This window comes from Molossus molossus, unplaced genomic scaffold (genome assembly GCF_014108415.1).
Source record: "Molossus molossus isolate mMolMol1 unplaced genomic scaffold, mMolMol1.p scaffold_m16_p_14, whole genome shotgun sequence".
Classification (NCBI taxonomy): Eukaryota; Metazoa; Chordata; class Mammalia; order Chiroptera; family Molossidae; genus Molossus; species Molossus molossus.
Genome location: NW_023425349.1, coordinates 33,989,660 through 34,001,943, shown reverse-complemented (window position 1 = coordinate 34,001,943; position 12,284 = coordinate 33,989,660). Strand labels below are relative to the sequence as shown.

At 48.4% G+C, this 12,284-nt stretch overlaps 2 protein-coding genes across 4 annotated transcripts in view; one reads left to right on the top strand and one right to left on the bottom strand.

Annotated features, from left to right (window-relative positions):
- The window catches only part of TLN1 (talin 1), a 37,290-nt gene extending 29,866 nt beyond the window's left edge, over positions 1–7,424 (bottom strand). The window contains exons 1-6 of one of the 2 annotated variants that reach the window (XM_036261129.1): positions 7,136–7,424; positions 1,439–1,601; positions 1,102–1,199; positions 715–844; positions 461–613; positions 53–195 (exon numbers count right to left, since the gene is read on the bottom strand). In XM_036261129.1, the coding sequence (XP_036117022.1) occupies positions 53–195; positions 461–613; positions 715–844; positions 1,102–1,199; positions 1,439–1,568 (654 nt within the window). In that variant the 5' untranslated portion in view covers positions 1,569–1,601; positions 7,136–7,424. Of the gene's footprint in view, positions 1–52; positions 196–460; positions 614–714; positions 845–1,101; positions 1,200–1,438; positions 1,602–3,168; positions 3,287–7,135 lie in introns of those variants that run through there. The other variant, XM_036261128.1, reaches the window with a different exon arrangement.
- Positions 7,425–7,540: 116 nt separating this feature from the next.
- CREB3 (cAMP responsive element binding protein 3) lies at positions 7,541–12,120 on the top strand. Of its 2 annotated transcripts, none has more exons than XM_036261132.1 (10): positions 7,541–7,709; positions 7,791–7,928; positions 8,027–8,174; positions 8,242–8,309; positions 8,424–8,513; positions 10,407–10,489; positions 10,627–10,695; positions 11,444–11,528; positions 11,622–11,706; positions 11,787–12,120. In XM_036261132.1, exons 2-10 carry the CDS (start codon positions 7,791–7,793, stop codon positions 12,089–12,091), a joined length of 1,071 nt encoding a protein of 356 aa, XP_036117025.1. In that variant the 5' UTR covers positions 7,541–7,709; the 3' UTR covers positions 12,092–12,120. The 2 variants fall into 2 exon arrangements, with proteins under 2 accessions (XP_036117025.1, XP_036117024.1); XM_036261131.1 differs by having other exon boundaries at positions 7,557–7,709; positions 10,407–10,513.
- The last annotated feature ends 164 nt before the right edge of the window (positions 12,121–12,284 follow it).

The window sequence follows — 12,284 nt, the reverse complement described above, 5'->3', positions numbered from 1 at the left end:
CTCACTATCCCCTCTCCCTACCTCCACCACTCCAGTCACGTCCTCTCCACACCTGTACATAAAGAAGGTTCAGCTGTACAGGGTCCCGGGAGTCCACATTCTGGTCTGAGTAGAAGAACTTCCTCCGCAGCAGAAGCGTCTCGTTTTCCTCCACTCCCTGTTCCCTCAGTGTGCGACCATGGTCCAGCCAGTTCACTGGGACACACACAATCTGCTCAATGCCAAGCTCCCATGGGCCCTGTGCTGTCTGGTCTGTGGCTTTTTGTTTGTTCATTTCTTCATTTCCTATCTTCTCTCACTAATATGTTAAGTTCTGTGAGTATAGGACTTTGTTTTATTACTGATGCATCCCCAGTATCTAAAACAGTGCCTTGCAAAAGCAGGTGTTTAATAAATAATAAATAAATGGCTGCCCCTGCCGCCCTATTTCCAATCCCCTCTTTTTTCTATTTCTGCTTACACTCATCATCTGTGTGCAATTTCTGCTTTAATTTTTCCATCTTCTTTTCATCTCGTAGCAGTGTCTTATCCTTTCGTAATGTACCCGTCACCTCTTCCTTTTTCTCTTCCATCAGCTCTCGAACCAGAGAATATTCATCATGGTTGGTGATGCCTGAGGGAAGGGCAGGGTGATGGGGAGGGGTTGGTAGTAGTCTCTTTTGCCAGAGTTGGAGTCTCCCTGCCCAAGACCTCAGCCCCACCAAGACCCCTTACCAATGCGGGCACAGATGGTCATAAGCATGTCAGTGACGGTCTTAGAATCATCCACCATGATAGTCTTCACAGTTCCATCTAGCATACGGATCTTCAGGGGCCTCTGCTTCTTCCTGTATTCCATGGTGTCCTATTGGGCAGGAATAGGAGGTAGGGGCCCATGTGAAGCTAAAGATATTACTTCCTTTTAACATGGCCAGAGGGGAGAGAAAGGAGATTATTAAAAAGACTACAATGGCTCATTCAAAAGTAGGGTATTGTGACTGCCTGTAATAGACAGAAAGCATGGGAGGGGTCAGAGACAACAGATATGGGTGCTGAAAATAGAGGTGGACCAGGAAGTTGATGGAAGAGGATGTCGGTGGTCCCTGATAAAGTGATACTCACCCCATTTCGAAGCATGTAGTAATCCAAAGCTTTCCCAGCCTCCAGCCATATACCCTTTTTGGGGTCATCATCTGACAGAAACAGCCCAAAGTCGCTGGCTAAAAGAGAGGATGGATCACCTCAGACTTATGAGGACCCCAATGTGGCTGAATGGCTGCACCATTGCCCTTACTATTTCTCCATGACTCTGGGCTTAAAGGAGAAGTCAGGAACCATAAAGTATAAACCTGAGGGATGAGTAGCCTTGGGGGACAATAGGGTCATCCCTTAAGGCCAATAGCCTGGAACCAAAGGGACCAAGGACTCCCGCCCCAGCCACATAGGTAATCAGACTCACGAGAGCCAGCCGGGGCCTCTGGGATACGTTCACGAATGATGCGACAAGCGTCATACACCATGGTGGATGGCTCGAACTGTATCGTCTTCACCACATTTCCAATGCTGATCTTCAGCGAAAGTGCAACCATGGTGGCAGCTTCTCCTCTCCAGCCTGGCTACACCTGGCCCAAGGAATCAGGGAGTTAGAATACCCTCATAGGAGGAGAGGAGGTCCCCCAAGATGGAGTCCCAGGGAGGGGTGTTTTTGAAAGGGGCTCATTGAAGCAGATAGTAATGAGGTTGTTTTTAGTTTATTTAGTAATTTTAAAGAGTAAAATATTAGTTACACCCAAAGGACCAGTCCTAACCATCTAAGACCTCTGAAGGAGAGGCTGGTATGCAAGGTGCAAGGTCTGAAATTCAGTGTTACCTGAGGATAACACTCTGTCTTCACCACTGGCATCTGTGCCTCCCTTCTCTCTCCCAAGAGTCTCTCTCTTGCCCCTTGTCTCTGCTCCTTTCCCAGCCCTGCCTTGTTTTCATCTTTTCCTGATTCAGTGTTTTTCTGTCTGTCTCCCACTAAATCCTGCCGACTTTTCCCTGTCTGGGATTTTCAAAGCTTTGTCCTGACTCATTGTGTGACCTTCCCTCTTACAGTTTTAGCTTCCTTCTCTACAAAATGAAGATGTTATATTAGATAATTCCCAAGGGCTTTTGAAGCCTACAAACACTGACTCTAGCTAGTCTGGCAGGGAGAACAAATACTGGCTGTTCAAGTCATCCAGGCCCACTCCTAGCCCAGCTTTCCTCTAACTTGAGATGCTGGGGGCCTCCCCAAGGATCTTGCCCCATATTTGGTTTCCCTGGCAATCAAACTAGAATTATGACCCTCTAATCCAAAGGGATCTCAGAAATTATTTAGTCAACTCTTCATTTTTTCAGAAGGGGAATCAGACCCTGTGGAAGATGGCAGGTGGGCACATGTGCATGTGTGTATGTGTCAATCCAAGGCAAGTAAGAGAAAAAGCCTGGTCCTTTTAACTCAGTTCCTGCTCCCTCTAAGTCACCAAATCACAACTCTTCCTAAGCTCCCTCCTCTTCAGTTAGTCCTTCTCACACTCTACCTCAGCTGCCTCCCCTGAGGGTACTTTCAGTGCCTCTCAGGATACTAGTCCCAACCTGCCCTCCCTCACCCTCCTGGCACCACCTCTTAGTGGGCTGGAGGAGCCACTGGAGGCGGCAGGTGGCGCACAGTGCACAAGAGGACAAGTCTGCCCAGCAGCTGATGATGTGACCCAGCTCCGTAAGGGGATTGGTGCTTCTTAATTAAGAGAGTAAGCACATCTAGGCTGCCCATTCCCCTGAGCGCTAGCCCCAAAAGGGAAAGCAGGACTAGGGGGAAAGTTAGAAGCAGAAGTAGGAGTGTTGGAATTTAGAAAGCAGTTGAGAACCAGGGAAATTGGGAAGGGGTATGTTTTTTTGGGGTGAAGAGGTTAGAAAAAATGGGGTAAGAGGGATTGAAAATCTAGGTAGAAACAGGAGACAAGAGGCAGATGTGGGAAGAATCTGGGTCAGGGTCTGATGGACCAATTCTGCCATTCTCGACAGTCCAGAGTTTCAAAAGAGAGGAAACCACAGCTCGCTCTCTATCTTTACTTTCAAATAAGAGAGGACCCTCCCAGTCTCCCCAGTTCAGCTCTGTGACCACCTCCCCATTCCTTGGGCACTTCCCCCAGTAGCTGGACAGACCTGGATATGGGGTCTCTGGAGGGTTGGAGCAAAGCTGGAGGAGTCAGATGAGCTGAGAGCAAGACTGAAAGGACCCTCCACCCTAAGCTGAAATTGCACATCTCCCCCCATTTCCTCCGGACATACGGATACCCCCTTCTTCCTCGAGTACGGAAACCTCTGGTGAGACCCCGATAAGGGAGTTGAGTCATGCCTACCCTTACTCTCAGGCTGGTCCTGAGTAGACATTCACATAACTACAAAAGGGTAAGGGAGGAAAGGGAACTGAGGAGTAAACTGGGGTGATGAGGGCATAGAACAAGGCCCATGGAAGTATAGGGAGAGGCTACCCAGTTCCTGCTCTGGCCTGAGAACTTTGTTACCCTTTCCATCATGTTTTATGGAACAGCAACAACAACCCCCCCCCCATCATGTCCCCCCTCCCAGGGAACTCCTCCTCCCTCAAGACATTCCTGAGATACATTCCAGAGGAGTTGGGCAATTGGAGGGGGGTGGGGGATGAGGACAGGAGGTCAAATCCAAGCAAGGAATGGAATGTAAGTATACTGGGGGTAAGGAATTTGGGGCACATGGAGAATATAGTCAGAGCTGATACCCACAAACGCAGCTACAGAAAGATAGGGAGTTATAGAGAGGAACAAAGGGAGAGAGAAGCTGAAGACAGTCAGAATGGAAGAGGGTTGGGGGAGTAACACTCAGTCTGTTACCAAATTTGGCCTCTGAGTCCGCAACCGCGAGGGGAGGGGTGAGGGTTGTGGGTGAGACTGACATATCCGGCCTCAAATTGCTGGAGGCTCATTTAGGGCTGGACTGGGCAGCTGAAAGTTTGGACCTGACCTCCTCCAATACAGCCCCTCCTCATCTACACCCTTATTCATGCATATTCATTCTCCTCAAATGCACCCCAGCCTATGCAGAGCTCTTTCCCACAAAGCTACTTACACTGTCTTTAGATAGACATTATCTCAAACACACAGCCCCTACACAGATCGCATCACAACCACATTATCTTCCCATAAAGACCTCATCCCATGCACACAGCTTCCCCACAAATCCACCTCTATCAGCAAGCATAACAGTCGCTCCACATCTTTTCTCCCATTATGTAGACATTCTCCCTTCATTCATACAGCAAGCATTTCTGAAGATCTGTTTTGGGGAAGATCCTGAGTCAAACTTTCAGTGGCTGGAAACCAAGAGTAAGCCCTACCTAACCTTTGACCTCAAGGGGCTCCCAGTCAGATTAGTGGATAAAGTACAGAATTATACTAGAGGGCAGGACGTGGTAAGGGCCAAGAGGTGTGTGATCCGGTTAGAGAAGGAGGACCAAAAAATCTCCATGAAAAGTGTTCTTAAAAGTTAGGATTTTAAAAAGTAAAGAGGATATAAAAATAAGTGATCTTTTTATTAACTATATATCCATCGCTTAGTATACATAATTTCATTTAATTCTTACAACAACCCTGCAAGATAGATGTCATTTCTATTTTCACAGACTATAAAACTGAGGTTCAGAGAAGTTAAACACTTGTTCAAGGTACTTGTCCAAAGTCACACACCTAAGTTGTGAGGCCAGGATCCAAACCCAGGTCTCTCTGACTCCAAAGCCCAAGCATTCCACTACACCAGCTGCAGAGGAGTCAAGGGTAGCATTCCAGGTAGAGAGAAGAGCATAAGCAAAGGTGGAGAAGCAGGAAATCACAGAGGAGTATTCAGGGAAGTGAGTAGACAGGCTGGCTGAAGCACAGGGTACCTGCAACGGAGCTGTGATGGAGTAGTCAGAGTTAGGATGAAAAGGCAAGGAAGGACTAGAGAGAAGTATGAGGAATTTTACCTACTGGAGGGTAATAGGAGGCTGGCAGCAGAAAAGAGACATAACCATAACTGGATTTTAGAAAAATAACCCTGGCAGTTTCCTTGGAGACTAGTTAGAAAGACACTGCATTAGCACAAGTGAGAGGTAATGAAGCGAGAGACAGAATAGTGGAAAGAGGGATGTCACTCATTAGAAATTTTAAGAGGAAGAACGGACAGGACCTGATGATAGTCTGTCCTCTCAACCATCAGGGACCAGGTCCCAAAGTTAAGCTGCAGTTCCACAGCTTCTTGTCATTAGCAGCCACTCAGTGGGTGGGGCAGCTTGAGTTTAGGTAAGAAACTGGAGAGGGAGAAAGATCAGGCTGAGCTGGGAATGTGAAGTTGAGGCTGTAGTTAGGGGATTTGGTTAGGCTGTGGGAAAAGGGGGATGGCGATGTGGTTAGTACCAGGTAGGGACAGAAGGGATGAGGTTAGTGTACTGTGTCAGATAGGTACCAGAAGTATCAGTGTGATCACTTTGTAAGCTACAAATGCCTAAATGCTATGTTGCACACCTGAAATTAATACTGTATGTCAACGATAATTAAAAAAATAAAATGCATCTACATACCACTTCTTAAAAAAAAAAAAAAAAAAGGAGCCCTGGCCAGTTTGGCTCAGCGGTTGAACATCGGCCTGCGGAGCAGAGAGTCCAGGACTGGGTTCCCACTAGGGGTATGTACCACCAAAAAAAAAAAAAAAAAAAAGAAGGGGTGGGGTTAGTGACTGTATTGGGCTGGAAATAGGGAAGACAGGGTAAAGAGAAAGGCTGGGGAAAGGTACTAGAAAGAGAAATATATATATATATATATATATATAATCAGCCACTGGATCAGACTAGAAGGGGAAGAATAATTACGTGGAGAGTGGCTAAATTGGGGAATGATGAAGTGAAGTCAGATGCTAGGTCAGGCTACAGAAGGTTGAGAAGAGATGGGCCTGTGGTCAGTGGCTAAATTAGGCTGGGATGGGGGGAGAGTGAGGGACACTGGTAGTGTCTAAGTAAAGCTGGAGTTGGGGGTGGAGATGGGATGCAGCCAGCGGCTGGGTCAGACTGAGTAGCAGGGGATAGTGCTATGGTCAGTGGCAGGGTCAGGCTGGGAGTGAAGTGGGGGTGTGGTCAGTGGCCTGGCTGGGCGTGGGATCTGCAAGACCCAGTTTCCTCTTTGGGTCTCATTTCCTCTTTTCTGTTTGGGGAGTGGGGGAAGGGGATCTACAACTAGACCAAGAAATTAAGGAGGCTTAGAATCAGGGGATGGCACATAGCAGGGTCTGGGGTTACTTGCTGGTTGTATTGGGCTCAGGCTGGTGTATTCAGCAGATGACTAAGAGGTATGCAGATGAATGAGTGGGTGAGAATGATGGGAGAGTGCTATAAAATAATGGGAAAACTCAGATTTGCTACTGTCAATCTCTTAAATTTTACCTGCCTGAGGTCATCTACCCTGACCTCAACCACAACCTCTGGAACTGACCCTAACTTGTTTCCTGTTTCCCAATACCGCTTTGACATTCAACCCTTTCCTGACCCACCCCTTCACTGTGTAGTCCTAAAAGTAGCTCTGCCATGGTTCGCTAATCCCTAAAAACTGAATATCTAACTTAACTCCTGTTACCGACCCTGAATTCTAACTCTGACTTATGTTGGTCATCCTAAAAAACAAAATAAAGATCTTAATCCAAACTACATACATGAAACAGACCTGACTCGCACTAATAACTCTAAATTTTACCCCCGGCTCTATAACTTCTAAAACTAAACTTGAGTCCTAAACCCAGCTCCACCTAATCCCAAACTCACTCAAAGCTTTCCTACCCATATACCCGCTATCATTTAACCTCAAAGCAGATCCCCACCCTGCACCTACCTGTCACTCTACTCCTCACCTTCCCCAAAATTTATGTGAGACAGAGGACTGCTCCCAGAAAGGGCCTGGCTCCCGCCAAAGGGTCTACTTTAATTCCGAGGCCAAGCCGAGATAGACTGGACGCTGACCTCTCCAAGACCCGAAACGTGAGGCGCAGGAGAGTCAGGGGCCCCGCCCGCCCACCTCCCGGGCCTTGCTCGCGGCCCCACCCAAGGGCTCCCGCTCGGCTCCGTCCGACCTACCTGCGCTGCCTGGCTTATGCCCCGCCCGCCGGCCCGCTAGCCGGCTCGTTCTCCCGGTGGCTCTCGGGATCCGGCCTCGCCCTCCCTTCGGCACTCTAGGCCACTTCCGTCCCCGGAACGTCCCCCACCCGTGGGCGGCGCCCTGGGTCCGCGCTCTATGGTAGAGGGGACTGCAGGAAGCTGCTCTGGCCCCAGCTCTCGATGCTCGGGAGCCAGCCGAAGACCGGCTGCCCCTTCCGAGCAGGAAGCAAGGGTGCGGCGCAACCCGGGAAAAACGCTCGAACTGCACTCGAGTTCTCTTTTAGTCTCTGATCCTTCCTTTTCCTAGCTTGGGGCCAAGGCGGAGCTGGTTCCTCAGAATGCCCGCCCTCAGGGTGTGAGGAAGCAGCAGGGACGTCCCCTCTATTTGCATAGCTCCCGGGACGTGGCGCCGCACCTAAGCCACTTCCGCGTTACCGGGAACTCCAAGTCCCGGAATGCCTTGGGGGAAGGCACGTCACTTCCGTTGTGTTGGAAGCTGTGGAGACTCGAGCCTAGGAGGCAGAAAGCCGGCTGAAGAGGCAGTAGCGGATAGGTGGGGCCGATCGATAATCTGTGGGTGTTGTGTTTGGGATTTGGGGTTGTGGCCAGGTCTTTCAGCCCATCCTTTCCGTAGATGTCCCATATGGAGCTGGCGTTGGACCCTGGTGAACAGGACCTGCTGGGTTTCCTGCTAGATGAGAGCGGCGATTTGGGGGCGGTGCCCGAGGAGGTCTTAGAGGCTCCGTTGGACTGGGAGTTGTCCCTTTCCGAGGTGGGTGGGGGCTCTGAGTCGGATTGGCGCGGGGCGGGGTGGTGTTCTTGAGGCTCGGAGTGAATCGGTCAAGGATTGTTCGTTTGAACCGTGTGCAGGCACTGAGCGACTGGGACGTAGAGGATTTCCTGAGCTCCCTACCGAGTCCTCCAGCACCGTTGAACATTTTGAGCAACTCGAATCCCAGTCTTGTCCACCATGATCATACCTACTCTCTCTCACAAGAATATGTTTCCATAGATCTAGGTGAGTATGAAATAGTGAAGTTTGGGGGGAAGGAGCGGACTATGTCTATTCACTTTACCTTTTGCAGATAGTGGGAGCTGTGGAAAAGAGGGGGCCCAGATGACTTCACTGCAAGTGGAGGAGCCGTCAGAGCAGGTACTGTACTTGATTTATCGAGGATTATGCCCACATTGCAGAGGTGGCAGCCAGAGTCCTCATTCCTCTCTGACACCCCCTTGCAACTCTGCTGCCCACCTTTCCTAACTCCAGGAGATTGTTAGGCTGATACTGACAGAAGAAGAAAAGAGGCTATTGGAACAGGAGGGACTTTCTCTGCCTGGAACACTTCCTCTCACTAAGGTAGGCCTTCCATTGGTTGAGTAAAGGCTGGAGGCGGGTTGTGAGTCCTAAGTAGGCCAGTTCTGTTAATTTTATCATTAACTTGAGAAAGGACTGAAGTGAGAGATTTAGCAAATGTGCTGCTAATAGGAAACTTGGGATGTAGTTAATATGCTGGATAAAGGGACAGATCCTGGTTTTGTGGGGCTTACACAAATTTTGATGTTCTCTTTAAGAAAGAATTCAAAATTATCAGTGCATTAGTATACGGTCTTGGAAAGGACTGCAAGCAAGGGGTCCTGACACTTAAATTTCACTGGCTTTATGGTACTTTACCTATAGCTAAAAGTAGAATTACGTTTTTAGGCTCAACTAAGTATAAAAAGAATAAATCTAAATTCTTGAATTTTAAGTTTCATAAGCATGATACTGTAATACTGTGCTGAAATCAGTGTTAATTGATTCTCTTAAAAAATTAGGAGAATTTTTTTTCTTGTTAATCCTCACCATAGGATGTTTTTTCCATTGAGTTTTAGAGCGAGTGGAAGGGAGGGGGGGGAGGGTGAAAGAGAGAGAAACATCAATGTGAAACAGAGTGATCGATTGCCTCCCCAACCAGGGCTGGGGATTGAACCTGCAACCCAGGTTCATGCCCTTGACTGGGAATTGAACCTGAGACCTTTCAGTGCACAGGCCTATGCTCTAACCATTGAGCAACACCAGCCAGGGTGCGAATTTTAATTTCTTAAAAGTATGAGTCAGCAGTGGCTACTAAGAAAGCGAATGAGGCCCTGGCAGGTTTGGCTCAGCGGTTAGAGCGTCGACCCACAGTCCAGAGAGACCCAGGTTCGGTTCCCGCTAAGGGCACGTACCTTGGTTGCAGTTTGTTCCTGGCCCTGGTTGTGCGAGTGGCAGCCACTCGATGTGTCCCTTTCATGTCGATGTTTCTCTCTCTCTCTCTTCCTCTCTCCCTCCCACTCTATCTGAACAAAAAATGGAAAAATGTCCTCGGGTGAGGATAAACAAAAAGAAAGTGAATGCGGTTTGGAGGGTGTATCAATAGTTATTGCCTCTAGAAGGGCAGTGCCTATCTTGTTCTCCTTCATACTGGCCAGGCCACATCTTAATGTCCAGTTTTGAGCCCAAATCTTTGACAGATATTAAAAGGATATGGTCTATCCTGAGGAGATAAGATGATGAGCTAAAAATTTTTCCTGGATTAAATGAAGAAGTATTGAATGCCTTAAAATAGCTAAGGACCATTTAATTTGTTCTGTATGGCCCCAGAGATTAGGTAAGTCCAATAGATAGAAATTATAGCAGCAGATGTTGGCTCAGGATAAGGAAGATGTTTAGTTAATAAAATTGTTAAAAACGGTCTGGCTTGCCCTGACTGGTTTGGCTCAGTGGTTGGAGTGTTGGCCTGCGGACCAGAGAGTCCTGTGTTCGGTTCCCATTAGGGGCGTGTACCAAAAAAAAAAAAAAAGGTCTGGCTTGCCCTGGCCGGTTTAGCTCAGCGGTTAGAGCGTTGGCCTGCGGTACAGAGACCCCGGTTTGGTTCCTGCTATGGGCACGTACCTCAGTTGTGGTTTGTCCCCGGCCCTGGTTAGGTCGTGTGGGAGGCAGCCACTCATTGTGTCCCTTTCACATTGATGTTTCTCTCTCTTTCTCCCCCCACTCTATCTGAACAAAAAATGGAAAAGTGTCCTCAGGTAGGAATTAAAAAAAAATGGTCTGCCTTGTGAGGGCATTAACACCTGGTCCTTGGAGGCATTCAGCCAGAAGCCAAGTGCATATTGGTCAGGGAAGCTGTACAAGGGATTCTTGCATTGAGAAGATGATTGAGCTTAGTTGCCTTCCAACTCTTTGGTCCAGTGTTCTTCTGACGATAACCTCTTCCTTATATTCTCTCAGATGGAGGAACAAGTTCTGAAACGAGTGCGGAGGAAGATTCGAAATAAAAAGTCTGCTCAAGAGAGCCGCAGGAAGAAGAAGGTGTATGTGGGGGGTTTAGAGAGCAGGTATAATAGGAGAGGGGCTCTGGGGTGGGGGAACCCAAAGTAGCTGGAAATGGAAATGGTAGGCTTTTTAAGGGAGGACATAGGTTGTACCCCCACATCTTTTATTTCCTCAGGGTCTTGAAATACACAGCCCAGAACCTGGAGCTACAGAACAAAGTACAGCTCCTGGAGGAACAGAATCTGTAAGCAACTTTCTAACATCACTCCCTTCTCAACCCCCCCGCCCCGACTTTTAATGCTATCTCTTTCCCCTGCTCCACACTTGATTTCCAACTAGGAAACTCTCACATGCAAGGTCTGGTGCTTGGCCTTTAGTGGGTTTCTGATTCTAAGAAGCTCACAGTAATGGGGAATAAATTCACACATAACCAGGGTAAGTTAACTATCAAGAAAGACAGAGGGAGTAAGAAAGACCTCATGGGGCAGATGACAGCTGATAGTAGTTAGGATTCCAGGAGTGGGGGTGGGGGGTAGGGATGAGGGGAACATTCTAGGGAGAACACAGCATAGTCCAGTTTGGTTGGAACCCTAACATAGGTGAGTTGGGCCAGAACATAGAAAACATAGACTGCCTGGTGAGGATTGTTTGTAGCTAATTAGGCAGTGTAGAACCACTGACTGTTTGCAGAGGAGGGCAGGGCAGCAGGGCAGGGCGGTGTGTATTTGTTTTAATGAGGAATTTGAGGCATTTTTTCCACAGAGAGGAAGAAGTCATTTGCAAAAATAGGACAAAAAGTAACAGAGAGAGAGAGAGAGTTACTTAGTGTTTATGGGTCTCTCTCTCATGTATACAGGTGGCATCCATGTTATTAAACTTTTATTTATTTTTTGAGAGAGAGGATCCAGTGCACAGAAGGGTGGCCTTAACAGGAGGGTTTCATTGTATCTCATAGTGCCAGGCCAGGGACTGCTCACTGTCCCCTCTTCTAGGTCCCTCCTGGATCAGTTGAGGAGACTCCAGGCCATGGTGATTCAGATATCAAACAAAACCAGCAGCAGCAGCACCTGTGTCTTGGTGAGGATGGTGATGGAAGGAGAGATCCTTCTTCCAGGTGCAGGGATGGGTACAATCCAGAGCTCTTCATCATTTCCTTTTCTTGTATTCCAGGTCCTACTGTTCTCCTTCTGTCTAGTCTTTGTACCTGCTATGTACTCCTCTGGCACAAGGGGGAGTCTGCCAGCCGAGTCTGGAGGTGAGAGGCTTGGGGATACCATTAAGGGTAAACTAGTGGGAGAAGCCTGGCCTGCCTCTGAAGAGTCTTTTTCTCCTCAGTATTATCCCGCAAGCTTCGTGCTCTCCCTCATCAGCTGGAGCTGTCTGTCCTGCAGTTGGAGGTACCAGAGGATAGCTCAGACCATGAGTTCCAGCCTCCTGGCAACTCTTGCTTCTTGCTCTACCACATGCCTCAGGCTCCTGGCACAGAGCCTACTCTGAAGTTGCCACTCCCTGATCCCTTCTCAGAGTTCCCCTCCCCCGGTCCCATTTTTCCCCTGCATGCAAATCTCACAAGAGATGGGGGATGGCTCCCTGCCCACAGCCCCATATCTGTTATCTTGCAGGGCAAATACTCAGGCTAGATGGGAGGCCTGGGGCCTCCAGTCTGTGTCCAAATGAAAAGAAATGAGAGGGCTAGTTTTAGCTTCTGTGCCGCTAGGAAGCCTGAGGGCTCAAACACACCACACTACTGGCTTTCTGGGTCTTTTATTTGTACCCATGTATGCCTTTCACCCTGTGAATGGGCCTGGGGGAATCACCTGACCTTGAACATTT